Consider the following 21,098-nt stretch of genomic DNA (forward strand, 5'->3'; position numbering starts at 1 on the left):
TCCCCAGCTTCTGGATGACACAGACCAATAAAGAATGGTCATGTTGGCAACCTGAATGGACGACATTTTTTCCCCTGTTACATAATATCCACGTATATATTATATCCATTAGGACAATAAATGGGTGAATAAAATAAGTTGCTGAAAAGATGTTTTTTATGGAAGAGGAAACATATACAAAAAAATAAAGCCATCTATTTTGAATAACAGCCGAGAAAATATCTTTTCTTCATACGGACATTGCACTCGCTACTTGGTTTTCCTATAAAATACCTGACCTAACTAAACCTCAAACAAGGATGTCAACATCCACAAAAGAGAAACTTTAAAACCTGAAGTAAGATCAAACGAACAATAACACTTGTAGAGTGTCAGAACTTAATAAGCTGAATATAAATTTTCAAGTCTAAAGAATACTTAACATAAATTTGTTTGAAATTTCTGGGAACGATTATGGAGTTGCTACGGTTTCTAAATAGTACCTAACTACTACAGGAATCAACATGTAAAGTTTGAAATCGATAGGACAATTCTAACATGCTTAAATTAACGAAAAAAGCTATTCGTTACGGACCGACCCTAATTATAAAAATCTTCGCATTTAACAAAGAAAAAATCATTTGTAAATATTATGTGTTTATTGATTAAAATGATTCTAATTACAAACACTGAACCCATTTACAATTTTATCCAAAAGCTTGAAAAACTATTTTTTTTAATTTCTCAAGTTTTCAGTAAAATATGTTTTTTACATGGGTATACAATCACATAAAGATAATTATATTATAATACATTATACATAATTCATAAAAAGTTTTTTTCTTCAATATTTTAACTAGATTTGTATAGGGTTTAAACATAAATTGGTTGTGGGTAAAATGGTTAAAATTTTGTATACTGTACATAAGCAAAAATTAAACCTTTACCATTGACCCATAAATTTAAATAAAAAAATGCATTAAATCATGATTCAAGAGGTAAAAACAAAATTTTCTTTTGGGTTTTAAGGCTACAGAATTATATTTTTAATTACACTTTTTAATAATTTGTAGCCTTACCCCGTTTTTTTGGAATGCAACAACCACTAAAAAGAGATAAATATTGTTTATCATAAATTATGGAATGGCTATTTTTGGAGATTTCTGCAATTATTTTCTCTTTTGCAGAGAAAAAAGGTAAAAATTCTTTATACAAAAAAAATCAATTAAAAAAACTTGTGTAAAGCGAAAGAAAAAAAGGCACTAGGGTGAGGTGCGGTGAAATTAAAAAGGTTAAAAATAATAATAAAATGAGATCACATAATAATTTCTTACATATAACAAAGGTTAAAATTAAATTAAAACCCAATTTTTATACAAAAAAAAATAATAGAAATGACAAAAATAAAAGATCTGACTATAATTTCATAGTGCCCATTAATTGTGCTATTTTTATACAACAAATTCTGTGTTTTTTTTCACAGAACATTTTTTCAAATATCTTTGTACAAAAACTGGTCTTTGGCTCTTTGAAAAAAACAAGGTCAACATTTATATGTACATAAATCTTTGGTTAATAAAAAATAGGATACATAATACATATATCTACACTATTAAATAAAAAAAACAAAAATAAAAAAAGCATGCTTAATAATATATTATCACAGAAGGATTATGAAAAAAATCCTGTAGAAAGTCAAATTTGGACTATTAAACTCAAAAACGCGGTTAGACATTCTGCAACTCACACAAAACACACACGCATAAACTACGCTGGAGCTCAGTACTCCACTAATATCAAGTCTTTTTACTCCATTTATACAATTCTGAATATTAATTATAATGCTTTTGAAAATATAAAACTCGCTTAGTTTACGATAAAGCTCTGACTTAGGTATCTCTTAAAACAAAGGTTTTATTTGTTGTAACTTAAATTAATATCTACATTTTTTTAGAGATAGAGAGAGTGTTAAAAGTGTGAGCTTATATATATATTAAATAAATAAAAAGTGCCTTTTTGTGACAAGAAAACAAGACAAAATATATAATAATTAAAACAACGTAATTTTGGTATCAAAATTTGATTAAAAGCACAAATTTTCTAATAGTCTTTTTTTTTAAAACCACCAAATAAATTTACAGCCTTATTTTAGCCGCATTTTTTCTACTCCAATTGCTGCAAAAATTCCGCGGACTTGAAATACTCTGGAATGGGCTCGTCGTAGCGGGCGATAACCTTGTAAATTTGCTTTTTCCACGACGGCTCGGCGTCTTTGCCGCTTTTTATGGAGTTGAAAAATTCGCGCAGAGTCACTTCCACTACCGGACAATAATGGTCGGGAACCTGAAATCAACAAAACAAAAATAAATAAAAATAAAAAAAACGAAAACAAAGAAAAATTAAATAAAAAAGGACAATAAAAACATCTAGGGGTCGATACTTAAATACCAGAAAATAAACATATTCCCTAGCCCTATGATGTAATACATTTAAAAAAATGTTTAAGTATCAGGCAAAGGGTGGGGCTTTTCCTAAAAAGTACAAAATTCTTGCAACCCGTTACCAGTTATATAACTTTTTTTTATTTTATATGATTCATTTTACTTTACCAGGGTAATCAAAATTTAGGAGTTCAGATAAAGAGATGTAAAAAATGATTATTTGGCTCAAATATTGAAATAAAAAAACTAGGTATGATAAAATATCACCGCCCAGTTTTCAGTGTTCATGCAACTTTAATAAAAAAAAGTACACTGTAAAAAAATCTACCAAAATTTAAAAAAAAAATTTAAAGAATCACAGAGACTTAAAAAATTAACTGTTAGACAAAAAGAAAGAAATCATATCTTAAAAGAGGCTTAATTGAATTTTTTTTATTTCTTATTATTTTTTTACAGTGCACAGACATGCAGTAGTTTTTAATCATGCAAGCAAATACATACAACAACAAAGAGGTGATACGGAAAAAAATAAAGAGAGAGAGAGAGAGAGAAAGAAAGAAAGAAGGACAAAAAAAGGAGGGATAGGGTGTGTAAATCATAAATATTCAGAAAACATTATTTGAAATATTTATCTCTACATAATTAATGGATAAAATTAGGAAACCTAAAATTAATGCAAAAGTACAAAGAATTTTTTCAATAGTCATAATTTAATTAAAAATTAATATTAACAAATATGGGTTAATTTTGTATTTTTGGAATTTTCCTTATAAAATGACATTTTTATCCAAAAATGCCAAATTTACCAACAAGAAAAACATTTTTTTTTTCATGAAATAGTAATAGTATATTTTTGTTTAAAAGTAAATTTTTTCCCCAACAATACTAAACCATTAATATTTCATAAAAATTATTCTAGCTGTTCTAAAAACGCATGAGTTTTAAAATATTCTGGCACAAAATCATCTAATCTGGCAATTATTTTATAAATCTGTTTCTTCCACGAAGGGTCAAGATCTTTTCCAGCCATTATGGATTTGAAAAATTCTTTTAGAGTTTGTTCTACTACCCACGAGAATCGTGGCGGCACCTGCAAATTAATAGTTATTTATCACATCGTATTATAGACAGCTTTCCGCGGATAAACAGTTTTGTTAGTCCTGAGGGGACGAAGGGCCAGCCTAACAAAACTGGTATTATTTTATGATTCTATAAATATTTTTAGAAAATTGTCTGTAACACAATGCTATATATTATTTTTTTATTATGTCAGAGAACTGGTTCTAATCCAGTGGATATTAATCGGTTTCGATGCCATACTGGAATATGTAATAGAAACTATATTAAACATTATTACCAAGTCAAAACAACAATATATTGCTGAAATAAATGTTGCTATCCGAATCCATAGATAAAAGTTTTGTATAGTCAAGATATTTATTGAATGCCGTTTCATGATTAAAAGAAAATATGAAATCAAGTAATTTGTAAATTATTTCATCCATATTTTGATTTTAAAAGAAATTAATAAAATCAACTTTAGATTATTGTTAAGAAAAAATTAAATTTGTGAAGGAAAAAATTTTTTTATGTAGTTAATTATTACTTAATTCCTGAGAGATTACCCTTTCTAATAAATTTGATATTTGTCAATAATACTTCACTATTCAAGATCATCTTTGGAAAGGGTGTGTTAAAAATAAAAAAAAATTCTTCATTTAAAGTTAGTTTAAAAATAAAGAGATTATTATCTTATGATTTTAATAAATTAAACTTTTATCTTGAAAAATATAATATTTTTTATTAATGTTTTTGATAAAGTTTATAATTTATGAATAATATATAAGTTTTAAAGGGCAAGACAAATTTTTCTTATATAAAAAAAATCAAAAACTTTTGTTTTGATCTGATATAACTTAGCTAAAATTGTACAATTTATAGGAAATAATTTAAATATAAGATGAAATAAAAAAGACAAAAAAAACTTTCATCCTTTGCCATGAAATTTCAAAATTATTCGCTTTATAGACACTTGATTATAGTAAAGCTTAATATAAAAAGTTAATAATGTATAAAATGATTGAAAACTTGGCATTTGACTCTATTTATAATAGCATATTTATATGTAGGATAGCCTTGTCAGAAAATTTCTTTTTTTATATCTCTCTGGAAGATATAATTTATGAAATTAGCGTGTGTGCATGTTTGGAGGGGGATAGGTTTTATAAAAAAAATTAATAGTTGAAGAAAAAAATAATACCAAAAAAGTATAAATGTATACCAAAATGTTTTTAAAATGTTTTATTTCATGTTTTCTGATTTAAGTTACAAGAGCAGTGGTCTTTTAATTTCACGACCTTTCCATAAATCTTATTCAGTAAAGTTATTTTTCATAAAAAAAACATTTCTTTATATTTGGCCTGTTTATAAATCATTGACTGTACTGTTCTACTATTTATTTTCCAGAAACTAAATCTTGCATCGGTGATGCATGATAAATAATGAAAATGGAAGTTTTTTTCAAAAAAAGAAGGGGGGTAAGCCAGGGGGAGGGGGGTTGTGTGTTAAAGAAGGTTTGCGCCAAATGAATGTCCTCGTGTGTGATAACTGGAGCGAAAAAATAAGAAAGATCGACTAATTCTCGGCTTTAGCCAACCATTTTAGCCACCAGAAAGTTGGAAAATTGATAGATTTGTTGATACTATCTTCCAAAAAAAATAGCTTTAGAATGCATTTAAGTACAAAATCAACTCAAAAATATGTATTTTTTAATTAGAACAATTGTAATGCAAGAGTATCTTTGAATGTCGGGCTTTATTTTGGTAAATGTCATGGTAAACCTTCTAACAGTATTACAGTTATTGGACATAATTATCCTTGATTTTGGGAAGGATAATGTCGTTTTCTAACTTTCAAGTATAAGAATCTTGGTTTGGCTTTACTTAGGTGCATGTTATATATGTTACTTACTACACTTCAATAAGATTAAGGAGAGTTAGAAAAAAAACTTACTTTCCCTTTTATTAAAACTTTAATTTTGAAATTTTGTATTAAATTTTTCAAATTATGCTCCTTTATAATTATTAGAATCAGCACAAAAAAATAAGAAGTTCATATTTTTCCACCAATGAAAATAGAAGAAAAGTCCTTTGTAAATAGTCATAGTTTTTAATTGTGAAAATTTTAAGCATGAAACTTTTTTCTCGCTCACTCTGTGTTATATAAAGGAAGTAAAGAAAGAACTTAAATTTGTGTGTGTGTGTCTTTCTTTGTGTGTGAGTATGTGTGTGTGTCTGTATGTGTGTGTGTGTGTGTGTGTGGTCATTTGAACCAGAACAAATAACTCTAATTCTTTAAGAGAAGTGATGATAATAAATATAACGCAATGATTCTCGCTAAAGGCCTAATTATAATTATAAGACAACTTTTTTTCGCCTTGCAATTAGTTTATACGCTTTTTTTCAGCCATGCTTGAAATAGAATTCTTATGTAATGTTGTTCTTCATAAATATGTTTGTAAAGATAGATAGATAGAAACAAAAGATATCTAAGAACTACCATCACCATTTAAAAAAAAATGCATAAATGTTCTACAAATCTTACTATCCCTAACTAACAAATATTAAACAAAATCTCACCTCAATGTGATTATTCCTATTATAGTGAAGGTTGAGTACTCTGTAAAGTTCTGACTCAGTGGTAACTCGGATCTCATCAGCTGATTTCACACCCTCGGCAAGCGCCTGGCGGGCATACTTCTCCATCTGGATGTAGTAAAACTCCCTAAAAATAAAAAAATCCGTTAAAATGGTCAAAAATTTCCTTATTCTATCAATTTTATATTTTTCTAAGGTCTAAAAATCTGATATTGCACATAATTTTTTCCCCCAAAAAACTAAAATATAAACTTTATAAGACTTCCCTTATATTTGTTTTAAACTAAATAATAAGAATAATGTGAACATAAATAATATTCTTATTAAGACAAAGAGAGATTAGACCTAGAAAAGAAAGCAATAAGAGTTGGATATATAAATAGTTTTGTCGTACGTTCAAAAATATATTTTTTTTTCATTTTCCAATACATTGAAGAATATCATTGTAAAGAATAAAAAAATCAGCGAAAAAAATTTTAAGTAATCTTACAATAAATGGAAGCATTTATGAAATTTAAAACTCTACGATAAATTCACTTATTTACCCAACCAAGCCCGCATAATCTTAACAATCATAAAGCTAACAAGATAGTTTTTATATATAAATCAATTAACTTTGTTCCAGTACAAAATTATACAGAAATTATAAGATTGGAATAGATAGATAAATAAAATACTATTATTATTTTTTTTACAAAATGAAGTCTGTTTTTATTTCTTTATTAATATAAATAATACTACTATATAATCATTAAGACCATATGTGAGTAATATATGTATATAGTAATGATTTTCATAAAAATACTTTTATTTTTTCCTAATGAATCGTATAAGTATGTTAAAACACTAGTAAACAATAGGATTCCTTTTAACCTCAGGGATACAGGGAAAACTACTGGGAAAAAAATGTTTTGTAGAGATTTCTAGCTTTTTTAAAGCTACCTTAGCTGTGGGATTAACGTAGGGACTCAAATTAAGCAGAAAAAGTGCACATTTTTTTTTGCATATAATCATCCTTTTATTCCCTGAAAACCCTTTAAGTCTCGAATGCTATGTATGACGAGGTGGGAAGCTTTTTAGTAACCCTAGGACATCGTATAAATTGCTAGAAATATATTAAGAGAACTTTGCTAAAAGGTTTATTACACATAAAAATTTTTATAAGTTTATACGGCAGACAATGATTTTTTAAGATCTATGAGTAGTAGTATTTTTTTATTTATTCTTTAAAATTATACGCATTCATTTTTGTAAACATAATTTTGAATTGCAATTTTCATTCATGGCTTAAAATACTTCCTTTTTGGCCAGATATCACACAATACATTAACAATAGATAAATTGTTATTGATATGAATTAAGGAAACAAAATAAATAAACAATTATTGGCTTTTCTGAATTAAAAAAAAAATACGGGAAAAATGCTTTGATTTCACAAAGACTTTTGAAAAGGTTTGGGAAATTTTTTATGTGAATTTTTTGGGCTTTAATTTTTATGAATGGGGATGGATATATCTTTTGTTAAGGGTGTGTAAACAATGCCCTCCCCCCCACCACCCCATCCCCCCCCCTCCATATGCACGTTTATAACACAATTGTTTGTTATGTGATTAAGCCTCTCTCTCAAAGACAGCTGCATCGTTTCTTATAAACTATAAGCCACAATAAATATCAATATGCATTTTTTTCAATGAAATATTTTCAAAGACAGCTTAATTTACTTATCATTCAAGTTTTTTTCTCAACATATTCTTACATTTCAAAGTAACAAAGCTAGCTGAATAAAAAATATCTTGATTATTTTTAAAAATTAAAATTTTAAATAGTTCAATTTTAAAGATAAAAAAGCTGGCTTTTAGATTGAATAAACTGAAAAAATGCTTAACCAGCATAAAAATGTGTGGGGGCACCTGTGCAAAGCCACGACATGGCATCAAGAAAGTGGTCCAGAAAAAAAGGTTTTTACTGCAGTCACAAAAAATGCTTTTAAGATTTTTATAAGGAGAAAATTTTCATTTATATATTCTTTTACACAAAAAGACATTTTTACTAAAAAAATTACATAAAAGTTACATTTTTGCTTGAAAATTACTTACAACTACTAAAAATATCGTATATATGACTAAAAATGCTTAATGCAATACGGAAAAAAGTGTATGATAATTACGGAACAAGAAATATAATAAAGAATATTTATCTAAAGATTAGAGGTATAGATAAGAAAGGTAAAAGGATCAATATATAAGACACATTTGTTAAAGATAAGTATTGCCAGGGACTAAGGGATGCTTTATCTGATGAGAATGATATTTTATTTTGTCAATAATTTGTACTTTAGTTACAGAAAGTTATATTTTTAAAAAGTACAATTTTATATAAAAATTATTAAAATTTTCCCCTAATTCTTGTTTATTGTGCTTAATACAATAACGTCCACCTTGATAAAGCAATTATTAGTAGCGAAGCTACTCTATATAAGAATTTCGGGTTATTTTTTTGTTTGTCCAAATGGACTATTTGTAAAAATCAATATAATTTAAAGTAACGGTTGCTATGAAAATTTAGTTCAAAACGAGAAGTAAGCTAAAGCTATCTTTGTCTTTTCATATTTTGAACAAAGAATTATGTTTTTCAATAACTGTAAAAAAAATATTTTTTTTATATATTGAACTTTATTGATTAAGGGTTTCTATACATTTTTTAAATCAATTCTTTTTTTGCAAATATAAAAAAATAATTTTTGCTAATAAAAATCAAGAAATATTTTTTGAATGTTAGAATACTTTTAGAAACCCCTTATACGAAGCAAATCTAGCATCTTTTATCCCCTTATAGTTAAATACACCATCTGCCTTTTAGTAACCAGTACAGAAAAGGCATCCCCCCACCCCCCCAATTTTCTTTCAGTTTCTCTAGATCCCAAGCCATTTTTGGCGCAGTAACCCCTCCCTTTTATCAGGAAAAGCCTCTTTATGTATAAATATATGTAATATGTATAAGGAACGATTATTAGAGAAAAAAAAACTTAAAATGTTTTTACGATATTCGTTGATAGCAAAAAAGTAAAGTCAATTTTTTTTCAAAATTATGTCGAAATACATTTTCTATGGTTTTATGTCGACAAGGTGGCATTTTCTTGCTAACATATTATCGACATTTTTATCAACAAAAACGCAAAACAATTTGATCGTTAGAATACATATCCGTGGTAACGTTTGAAATGTATGTATATACCATTGAAAAATATCCGTATATATACGACTTATCTTCAAATTTTAGTACCATATTAACCATTCCAAATATATATTATATGCATTTCTGCTGTATGTATTACAATAAAAGTACTTCAAACGAGTTCTAAAAGGAATGCTAAGCATGTTTAGAAGCACAGTGTCTCTGTAAATAATAAAATTTTGGACACAAAAATCCTTGTTTTATTATTTTCCCTAGGTTGATTAAAATGACAAAAAAGTATTGATGGAAGATTTCTTTTCCAACAAAAAAACTTAGGATCAAATTTCTAATAAAATTCAACCCCAATATAAAATAAATAAACAAGGAAAATTATGTCCAAAAGTAACGCAATTAGAATTTATCAGATAATGGATTAAACTGATTTCACAAATGTTATTTTTATACTTAAGTTTTAATAGAACCTTTCCTAAGGCTAAAAACACATCAAATGACACCAAGACTATAGAGAAGCTTCGCTACCAAAAATCTACACCCTAGGGAATTATGAGAATAAAGAAGGGTTTATTTTTTCCCATCAAAGATAATAACAAATAGGTTTTAAAAATAAACCAGTGTTAAAAGTGAATTATAACCGAAAACTCGACTAAAATAATTAATTATTCATAATTTATCGAATCTTTGAATTGAATGTCCTTTCATGCGCTGGAGTAATTATGGAAATACTTAAATTATCTTATTTTAATGTCAATTTAATTAAATTAAATTTCTTCTTTTCAAAGATTTTTATAAAAATTTTCAACGTTTTATTTTATGAATAAGTGACATTTGAAATAAAATGACCTTATAATTCTAGAAGATTTTTTTTCAAAGAATCAATAATGTATTTTTAAGAAATATTAAAAAAGATACTATTTGTTCATAGGTAGCGAAGCTGTATTAATAATTTAAGAAATATTTTATGTTTTGACTCAGTATCATTATGATCTTTCAAATAAAGAAAAAAAAATGGACGTACAACCATCTTTTTATAGTAGCTGCACTACTAGAAATATTTAAATATTTTTGAATATTAAATAAGAAGTGTGATATTTTGTTAAATTCAAGATAGAACAAAATAATTAAATATTTATACAAATTTTACATATAACCAAATTTAAAAGAAACAAGGATGACTATATGCAAAGAGCATTGTGTTATAGAGTAGCTACGCTATTAAAACTTGTCTATAAACCCCTCTTAACATTATACCAAAGCTTTTAACTCTAATTGCTATTAATGAAAAGTGGTTAAGAAGGTTATTTTAGTCTCTCTCCCTTTTCTTACCCCTTTAACTCTTTCCTTTCCTGGAAAAGTTACTTAACTCTAGCCTCCGGGGGGATAAGAGCCGTAGGGAGAAGGGGCGGCCGGGTGGTAGGAAAAGTTTTGCAAAAGAAAATATAATTTTTACAAAGTGAATTTTCGCAGAAACTTGGTTACAATAGTCCAATATTTAAAAAGAGTATTTTGGTTAAATATCGAGTTAACGTTTACTTTTTATGGTGCCTTAAATGTTTTACAGTTTGCCACATTTTTTAAGGATTGAACTTTAGTGTAGATTACGGACACTTTTAAACTTTTATTTAAATTTCATAAAGTTTTTTTCCGAGAGGGGTAATTAACAGGCTTTTCATTTGGGAAAGAATATTTTCTAGAAATAAATATTAAAAGAGGACAAAATCTAAGCTGAAGTAACTGTATAATATTTAAGATATATTTGACTATTCAAGTGTAAAAATTGTAAGAAATGTCATATAATTTTCATGTGTGTATGGGAAGAGTGGGGGGGGGGGGGGGGTGGGGGGGAGTGGAAGAAAATAATTAGATAGAGAAATCAAAATCTTAATAATTGACTTGAAATCATTTAAGCAAATTAACATTAATCTACAAGTAAATAAATATGATGTTTGTTTTAACTAGAACGATTCGTTCATTAGCAGAGAAGTTTTAAAGTAGCTTCGCCCAAAAATAAGGGGGCTAAAACTATAATCTTGTAAATGAACTAATTGAGATTAAATTGTTTGTTTTTAAATGTTTAATTATGTTCAAATAAATTAAGCACACGTCAATTATATTTTGACATTTTTAAGCCTAAGAAAACTTAAAAACAGGGATTTTGAAAATATTATTTTCTTTATTCATTTTTAGTTATCTTTAAAAAATGATATGCTATATCTTTGCTTTTTGACGATTTTATTTGTAAAGAATATATACTCTATAATTTTCAAGTAAAAGAGATAAAGAAAATTAACAGAAATTTGTTCCCGCCTTTATTTTTGAAGCGTGCTACTGTTTTATTTTTATCTTTTGGGATTAACTTTTTCTTTAATTTGACATTTTAAGCAAATAGGCTAGGATTATGAAAAATTAATTCTAAGAAAAATTACAACTGGTACACAAGCTTCTGATATATACGTCATGTGACACTAATAGCAGAGTAGGGGGAATTCCTTGGCCCCATAACTAGGCGAAACTTACCTAAAGTTGCTGAACCACTTGACCAGCTGGGCCGTGTTGTTCTTGTTGAACTTGATATCAGGGAAGTACATCTTCAAGATGGCGGAGCTGGGGTAGCGCACCCAGAAGAACATTAGCTTGGCCTTGCGCAGGTGCATCGGAGTCAGCGTGGCGTTCTGTCCACCCTCGCCAAAACCTAAATATTTAAAACTGTAAGTATGTCCTGTATCAAGCAGTTTTTCAACAAATTTACTTACAATTTTGCTTTGATTCTTATACTTTTATATTCTGACTATTCAGTTCAGACACTATACAAGTGTTAATGTCCGTTTGTCCTACCGTTTAAGTGCTTCGCTTTTGTGGATGTTGTCATCCTTGTTTTCTTTAAAATACAATCACATTGGGGATGAATATCAATTAATCAGCCATTGTCTTATTCCTTTAGATCCTCTACAATCCCTCGTCTTAAATTGTAATTTGATGAAATGTTACTACGAGAACATAAAGTAAAGTTTTTTAATTAATTGACAAGATTTCCCACTGATTTCAACACAATTTAACTACATTAAACAAGATTTCTGTGGATTAAAGAGCTGTTATTGTTAATTTGTAAACAACTTCCTTTTTTTTACCCTTATAACTGCCATTCTTATTCTTTTAGAAAAGGTTATTTTTACCTAACTTTTGAATTAAGCATACAAATAGATAGATTTTATCAGGGATCTAAAGGGATAAGACAATGAACGACAAATTGATGTACATCCCCAACAATGATACACACAATTACCCCTTGTGAAGATTAGAATTAGTGGTTGGAACGTTTGAACTTTCAACTTTATAAATCAAACTCAAAAAAGTTCCCAAAGTTGTCAAGCAAACGAATAAGAAAACGGTAATGTAAAACTTTGGGGACTAGTGTAATAAACAGACCATTGTCTCTTCTCTCTCTGGATTTTATGGTGTATGAGTTGGGAGGGGGGGGGGGGATTTTCAATAAACTTACTAAACAAACATCTTTGTGTGTAGACTATAAAAAGATAACCACACATGGCCTATTGATTAAAAGTGGTCATATAAATGTTTCTCTTATCATCAAACAGAAAAGTCCCCAATGTTTTATTTAGTGGAATATGTCGCATTTTAAACAGAACACATCATGTTATTTGCTTAACTTAAGATAAGGCAAAATATGTTATAGTATACCTCACTAAGCAAAATTAGGGGGGAAATTTTCAACCACTTATGCTTATTTTTAGATGTTGATTGTATGAACAAATTTAAGGCAATAAAAGTGGCTACATCTTGATTTTTAATTTGCTGCAATAGAGTGTAAAAACGTGTGTAAAATGTGTAAAAAATGTATAAAATGAAAAATTGAATTTAATGTATAAATTATCTTCGTGTTTCCAGAGCTTTTACAAATCAATTTAAGCTTCTAAAGATAAACTTTATATTTTCATAAAATTTCTCCCCCCCTCCCTTAATCAAATGGGGATTTTAAAGTTTAAATAACGCAGCAATAATCAGTCTAATAAATTTTGAAATAGCGTATAATATAAAATGACGTATTGCAATACAAATGACCAATGATAGGCCAGTATACATTGTAATTGACCAATGGTGAATTGTAAACTGGCCTATCATTGGTCATTTGTATTGTATAACGTCATTTTTTATTGGACACTTAGCGCTGTTTCATAAATTTTTAGTTAGTACATCAAAAAAGAAATACTCTAATTATAAAGCAGTTGTGCTACAAAAATTTCTTATTGAATGAAATGATTACATAATAACAATATATTACTAAATATAATAATAATAATTTCTTATTATATTATAATATAAATATATACAACACTTAAGAGAGTAAACAAAATTAACAATAGCCTAGCTCAACCTTTTATATTCACTTTCTTTGTGTATCAAAAGTAAGTACATAAAAAAGGGTTCCACACTTTTATATTAAGAACTATAATATGTATCAAAAAGAAAGGCAGGGATTTTTTTTAAAATAAGAATGAAAAAAGTATGTTCATTAAACAAATGGATTGTTATTTTAGCCAACTACAAGTTTCACTTCATTATAATACATAAAAATCTGGTGTAAGATCTAAGTAATAACAAATCCATTATTAAACAACCTAATTATAAACAGAAGAAATGTAGAGATGCTATGCATCTCTTTTAATTTAAACACATTTGCTTATGACAGTTAAAAGGTCTTTTGATATATCAAAATATGCCTTAATAAATTTTAAGAGAACAATAGCAATAGAAATTTATCTAGCTTTTAATCTTTAAACAAGTGTTAGGAAATAAATAACACTTTTAATAAATAAATATATTCGAAACAAAAAATTTTTTAATGAAAATTAAATAAATCCATTTTATTTCATTTTGAAATTAAAAGGTTTCAAATCTAAGATGATTATTTTAATGATGGCATTTTATCAAGATTATTTATAATAAGGTTGAATAATAAGATCCATCCGACTGTATAAAGGAAACAGTAAGTAAGAATTCATCTAGCTTTCTTATTTGGTGTCTAATTTCACAATTTAAAGACATACCTACTACAAAATGGCCCTAATTGCGCCTTATTCTCCAACTTTTAGTAAAAAAAATTCAGAGCCCTATCTTGACTCATTAGCCCACCTTAATTCTTATTAATGACTCGCTCATTAGAAATTACTTTCATCATTAATTCAAAATAAACTTTATCCCCAAACTTTACTTCATAATGTTAGATAAGGGTGTCCCAGAAAAAATAATACAAAACTTGTTTTTGCACTTGTCGCATGGTTCGAATCATATAAACACACACACACAAACATACATTAATGAAGGGAAAAAGGCATTAAACACACAAACACAAAATACAAGACACTTAAAAATTACAGGCATTTATATTACTAAAACCAAGTTATTTTTGGAACACACAGCAAATGAGAAATGAATCCTATTTAAATATGTACCATATACCATATCTATTTCAATGAAAGTAAGATATCAAGAATGTTCAGTTTTTAGGTAGGGAAGCTTTTCTACAATTTCATTATTAAAAATCTATAATGAAAACTTCAATATTATTGAACCTTATTGAAAATTTTGTTAAAAACCAAATAACGGAAATAAAAATCTTAATTTGTAATCAAGTAAAAGAGAAATTATAATATCTTAATGCATGAAAGATTTAAAATTAGCGAAAGTGGATTTTTTTGGCTAAAAAGTGATTATTTTCAAAACATGACATGCTTCAAAAGCCAAAACTATGTTTGGAAGCCAAGAAAATGATCTGATTTTGGTGAAATATAATCTTCGCCACGCTCTGCTGGTTATTGATTACTTGTTTTATCATTTATCACAAGTTTTCTAATTTTAAGGCAATTTAATTTTTCATGAAAAAATGAATAAGGCAAAATACAAAATTAATCGTTGAAATTAAAATATAAAGATGGAGAAAAAATTAAAAATCCGTAAGTAAGGCAAAAGGAAAAAAAGTATCTTGTACATGATACCAAAAGTTAATGTAAAACAAAACTATTAGAGCTTTGCTTTAAATTTATCCCTCTTGTTCGACTGATATTTTTCTTTTTAAGGAAGCACTGCCATGTCCCCGGGGATTACAAGATGGATTTCAATGGTTATAGAACAAGACTTTATGTAGCGGAACCATTTGTCTCTAAATCATTGAAAAAAATTCTTGTTGTTACGTTCATACTAGGTAGTGCAAACATTTTAATAATAAAAAAACAAGGTGTTCTTTTAAAATTAACTATAAAGTCCTTTAAAAATCCTTTAAATTAATTGTTTTTAGCCGTTTGTATTCAAGTTTAATACACATTTATGTTCAAAATTTGCTTTAAAAATCTTTTAAATTGGTAAAAAATGGCAAAAATTTTGAAACACCCTGTAAAACATTACAGGACATATATTACGCCTTTTATAAATAGCATTTACTTTACTTCAAGTTGACTTTTTATGGATGGAAGGATAATAAAAACAAATAATTACTCTCAAAAAACATCAAAAAAGTTAATTTATGATAAAAAACATTAAGTACATTTTGAAAGAATAAGTATTTTGTAAATTAAATCATTAAATTAGCTAAGATTTAATTCTTTATTTTCTTCCTTGTGATAAAGTATGCTAAGACAAAATTTTTGTATCAAAAATCTTAAAAATGTGTAAAATTAACGCATCACTGATCTTATTATATATGTTTCTAAGTTATTTCTAATCCAAAGGACAATTTTTTTTACTTTGGTTGGTCTGTACTTAAACTACTGGACTAGAACTGACTTAAGAAAGAGTGATTTCACTAATAAAGGGATTTGTACTCCAAAAAAGAGTTTTTGAGAAATTTAGAACTGGTTTATTAAAGTTTTAGGCTATTTTTTCCGTGATAAGTCAAAAAACCAAAGGGATATGGCCATCAAAAAAAAAAATTTGGAAAATAGAAACTTTTTTTTGTAGATTTTTTTGACAATGACCATCCCTAACTTTATGAGTGAAAGGAGAAGTGGCAAGCTTAGCTCACTCATCCAAGAAATGACACAAATTCTTAGCATGGTTCTAAAACGGGAATTATTCTTTATGTAACAATATTTTTAAATGCTAAATAAGGCATTAATTTGATGTTTTTTAGTACAACAAACATCTTTAAAACCATATATCGCGTGCCAAGCAAAAAAAAAGGCATGTACAAAATAACTTGCACTAAAATATAATATAACTTATCCTAATGACCTTTTTTAATTAATCATTTTGGCATTATAGATAAATAATTAGGTTAGAAATAATCTAATTTGATTAAATAATGATAAAAAGTGGCTGGGATCATTAATAAACATTGATAATCATCAAAAATACTACATCTTTATATATATCAGTAAACAATATCATTAATTGCAGCATGCCCCCCCCCCCCCCTTTATAGTATTTTTACAATTTAATCCCCCCCCCCCCCTGCAATAATTTTGCCCTATAAACCATGACCCATATATTGATATAATGTATATATCAACTACAAATATACTATATTGAGCAATATAAACTAATATTGACTCCCCCCCCCCCAGGACCCCTCCCCCAAACCAAATCTAATTTAAGGACATTCAGATATGGTTTGCAGAGGGGGGAATATTGGGTGGGGGAATTTTTTTCCCACTCGAGCAAAAAAGGCGCGAAAATATTGGGGGGATCAACAATTGGGTTATTTAGATGTGTATTAGTGTAAGGATTTTTTTTCATTTTTAGAATCAACAAGCTATTACTGCTTAATAATTTAAAATAATGACTTACCTGTCATGGAGGCCATAGAATAGTGTGAGGACTCAAACCTAAGATCATCAGAGCTAGTGCGGGACGAGGGCCGTTCATCTAGGCCGCTTCTCATCAGCTCAGGTGACTGGGCAGCCAGCAGGGAACTTGGGTGGATCAGCGGCGGCGGTGGCCGCGTGTCACGGGGCGGCGACGCGGATCTGGCGCGGTCAGGATCCTCCAGCGGTGAGAGGTCGCGTGGCCGATTCAGGGGGTGGTGTGGGTGGCCATTTCCAGGCAGCGGGAATGGCGGAAAGGGAAAGTCTCCAGCACCGGGCAAGAGAGGATGGTGGAGACCAGGAAAAGGCGGGCGGGCGGCCGGTAAGTGTGGAAAGGCGGGATGAGAAAAGGGGAGACTAGGGTTGAATTGTTTCTGCAAGTCTGCAAGGTTTTGTTGTTGTTGTTCGCTCAACAGTCTGGACACAGTCCTTGGGGTGATCCTGGTGTCGGTCACCTTGTGGCGCTTCTTCTTTGGTGTCACAGTCAGGTTCAGTGCGTCGTCCTGTTCAATCTCATCCTTCTCGTCGTCAGAATATCCTCCAAGCTGTTGTCCAGCCATGCTTCCATACACCTGGGTCAACCTTTCCTGAGATAGAGCTGTAGAGCTGGCTATACTGGTAACTGTGTTAAAGGTCAACGGGTTGGCCATGGAAAGGGGATTGGCTACAGTTCTTGGAGTGGCCCGGTCGCGAACCTGTGGTGCCCGGCCGCTTGGAGTTTTCTTGTGTGCATCAAGGTTGCGGGAACCGGCGGTTAGGTCATCAAATTTATTTACCAACGGCTGCCGTCTGGCAGCCAGATATCGCTGCACAATTGTGTCAACAATTATGGTTAGAGAAGTTTGTAATTCTGACTGCAGAACGTCGGCCAACGGCTCCAGGTCTGGAGAAATAGCGGCCAACTTGTCGGCTATTTCATTTCTCTGTGCCAGGGTGCTACTGACAATATCTCTAGTAATCATTTCCTTTGTGATCTTGTCTTGTTGCTCTTGCAGCAGCCGCTTGGCAAAATCCATGTAGCTGTAGCCAGCCGCTGTCGGCGGAAGGTGAAGTCCAGCCGCTGCCGGTCCCAGCAGGCCAGGATGACCGCCTGCGGCGGCTCCGAAACCTGAAAAGATTGATTTAGGATTCAGTTTCTTTTCAATGCGAATTTCTTCAGAAAATTTCTTTTCATCTGATTTTGTGAGGTCAATTTGAAGGGCAGGCGCGTTGCTGTCCGGGTCTGTGTTCTCATCATTCATGCTGGGTGGGCTTGTGTGAACCCCAAACTTTGTGTGAATCCTGGCCAACTGGTCCTGCATGCTGCGCAGCTGATCAGACAGACCGCCGTCCCGCTTCTTCTTTGCATCCGGCCCGTTGGGGTCAATGTGGTGCAGCAGGGGCGAGGAGTCAAACTCGTGGCTGCGGTCCTGGTCAGGGTCTTCTATGGAGGTGTCGTGTTGGATGGGCTGGTACAGCTTGCGCTTCTTGCAGCCCTGCGCGGTTGGCAGAGGGCTGGTGCCGGTTCTGGCCAAGCCACCGACGATATTCTCCAGCCGGGAGGCTTTCTGGTCCTTGGCTGAACCTGTGGAGTTTCCTAAATTGAAAAATTTAAATACATAAAATCCAGAACTAAAAAAAAATAAAATGTTTGTTTCAAAAGAGTTTTGCTTGACAATACCTGTATCTGAAGAGGGACTGGCGGGAGAATGTTCACCGTCACTGCCTGACCCAGCTGCAGACCTGCGGCCGCTGGAATCCGCGCTTCCATTGTGCAAATTCATGGGCAGCTCGCAGTCCTTCTCGCCGTCAGTGTCGCTCTGGTGTGTGGGCGAGTCTGTGTGGCGGTCAGAGTCGCTGTCCTTGCTCATGTTCAATGCCATCTCTTGGCGAACCTAAATTAATTAACTATTTTAAAAAAAGAAAATTTTAAAACCTTTTTGATATTCAAAAAAATAATATCAAAGTATGTGTTACAAAAATCTATGAATCTTAAGGAAGTTTAAGACAATCAACGATAAATTCATGTAATTACCCATTGGTGATACACAAAATTACCCCTAAAGTAATTGAAAATTTATGGTTGAATAACTTGAACAATTTTAGTAGGGAATCAAAGTTTTTTAAGCCAATTAATAAGAAAACGTGGTTATAAATCTTTAGGTACCAGTGTAATTAACATAAAATAAAAAAATTCAGAAAAAGTAAGAAATTACCTTAAGTAAATGTGTCATAAAGTTAGCTGCAGCTACATTGCTTGTCTGTGCGTCTTTGCATGCCACCACATCATTGTTGTTGATGAGGCCAGAGTTGTTGGGCCCCCTGCTGAAGTCCCTGGGGCCGCTGGTCAACATCATACCTCCGGAATCCATCATTGTGCCTTAAAAATGTTTTTTTTTATTGGATGTTTTTTTTCAGCCAGTTTTAGATGTCAAGTGTATCTTTAATTGTAAGTAGATCTTTTAAAAAACAATGTGCTTAAAAGAAACAAATATAAAGCATTCTTTCTAAGCTGACCCAATTTAGGACTAGTAATTCTTAAGATCTTTAGCCTCAGACAATAAAACCTTACTACTTTATATGGTAGGATATTAAGAAACTGTTTCAATTAATTTTATTTCCCTGTATACTACTTTACTGATATTTTTAAATAAAATTAAACACTATTTCTACGCTACTAAGAATATAATCATCCTTCAAATACCTAATAACTAAGGTATCCTGTAGGATAGATACTATAAATTTAATTTAAAGTCCTTAAAAATTAGTTGACCAAATAGTATCTAAAGTTAATTTCTAAAACTTAAAATCATTTATATTTTCTAAAATTTGAATTACTTTACAATTTTTAAATATATTAACTTTAAAATAGGTCTACTTTTCTTTTTAGATAAGTTTACCATTATACATAACTTAAACTATTAAGATTTTAAGGTTATAATATGCATTAAAAAACTATAAGATAAAAATAAACTTTAATTATAAAAATTTTAATAACAATATAAAACTAATAAAAAAGTTACCTAATTTATTTTGAAGAATTTCTCTAATCAGAATGACATTATCCGACAGAACAGAGAGGTCAGATTTTGTATTCTCCTTGCTTTGATAATAATTGTTCTCGTTTTTACTACTATTATTATTCGTCACATTAATGTTTGATACAACATTTGTAGAACAATTACTCACTAATAAACTATTATTTTCACTGCTATAATTACTAGAAATAATGTCTTTAGCTGCGCTGCTTGTATCCACAGCGTCCTGCCTACTTGGTTGTCCAACAAGGAATGGAGAAACGTTACTTCTGCTGTTATTATTCTGTGTCTTGAGTGTATCCGGGCTTTGCCGAGCAATTTCCCGCATTTCCTCCAAGCAGTCCCCGCTAGCTGAAGTATCCCCTTCCCCATGCACGCCTTCTTGTTGCCCTTCACCCCTTCTTCTCCCCTCTTCCTTCCCCTCCGCAGTATCTTGATCCGTGAGAAGAGTGGCGTCTTGTCTTGCGTCTTCTCCCCCTCCTCCTTGAGGAGTTGGGCTTCTTAGTCCTTGTTCGGAAGAGGTGGTGGGGGGATGCTGCAACTGGGATTGGGGAAGTTGTGGGCCGGAGCGGGTCATTGCCAGGGCATCACCACGGGTCATCTGTCCTCCCCCTCGATCTCTTCTGAAGTGATGTAAGGAGGGGGGGATGCTGCAATTTCCTCCTCCTGCCCCCACCATCCTAAGTCCTCTTTGTTGTTGTTGATGATGAAAAATTTGTCTTGCCGCCGCCGAGGGGCTGGGCCCGCCGTACGGGGAGTGGGTAAAGCGGGGGTAGGCATGGGGGTGAGGGTTGTAGAGAGACGAGGAGGAATTTGAGTGTGGGGGGAAGTGAGGAAGGCTGCCAGGGGCGGGGGGAGACAGAAGGAGATTACTCAATCTAGAAAGAGAGAATTTTGGTGAAGTTTTTTTTACACAAAAATTTTATTCATTTATTTTTCAGCAAAATTAAACTCTTAAGAGAACAAATATGAATTTGATTAAAATATCAAAATAAA

At 30.7% G+C, this 21,098-nt stretch overlaps 1 protein-coding gene across 3 annotated transcripts; it reads right to left on the reverse strand.

Moving 5' to 3' along the window:
• Positions 1-619: 619 nt before the first annotated feature.
• pros (homeobox protein prospero) lies at positions 620-20,884 on the reverse strand. Of its 3 annotated transcripts, none has more exons than XM_080177894.1 (7): positions 20,088-20,884; positions 19,281-19,444; positions 18,746-18,959; positions 17,069-18,661; positions 11,786-11,960; positions 6,059-6,203; positions 620-2,322 (listed from the first exon to the last, which is right to left on the reverse strand). In XM_080177894.1, the coding sequence occupies exons 1-7, from the start codon at positions 20,779-20,781 to the stop codon at positions 2,143-2,145; spliced, it is 3,165 nt and encodes a 1,054-aa protein (XP_080034020.1). In that variant the 5' UTR covers positions 20,782-20,884; the 3' UTR covers positions 620-2,142. The 3 variants fall into 3 exon arrangements, with proteins under 3 accessions (XP_080034020.1, XP_080034018.1, XP_080034019.1); XM_080177892.1 differs by having other exon boundaries at positions 620-3,510; positions 20,088-20,846; XM_080177893.1 differs by lacking the exon at positions 620-2,322 and having other exon boundaries at positions 6,065-6,199; positions 11,782-11,960; positions 20,088-20,842.
• Between the last annotated feature and the right edge of the window lie 214 nt (positions 20,885-21,098).

Source organism: Acartia tonsa, chromosome 11, assembly GCF_053477335.1.
Source record: "Acartia tonsa isolate MP-2025a chromosome 11, ASM5347733v1, whole genome shotgun sequence".
NCBI lineage: Eukaryota > Metazoa > Arthropoda > Copepoda > Calanoida > Acartiidae > Acartia > Acartia tonsa.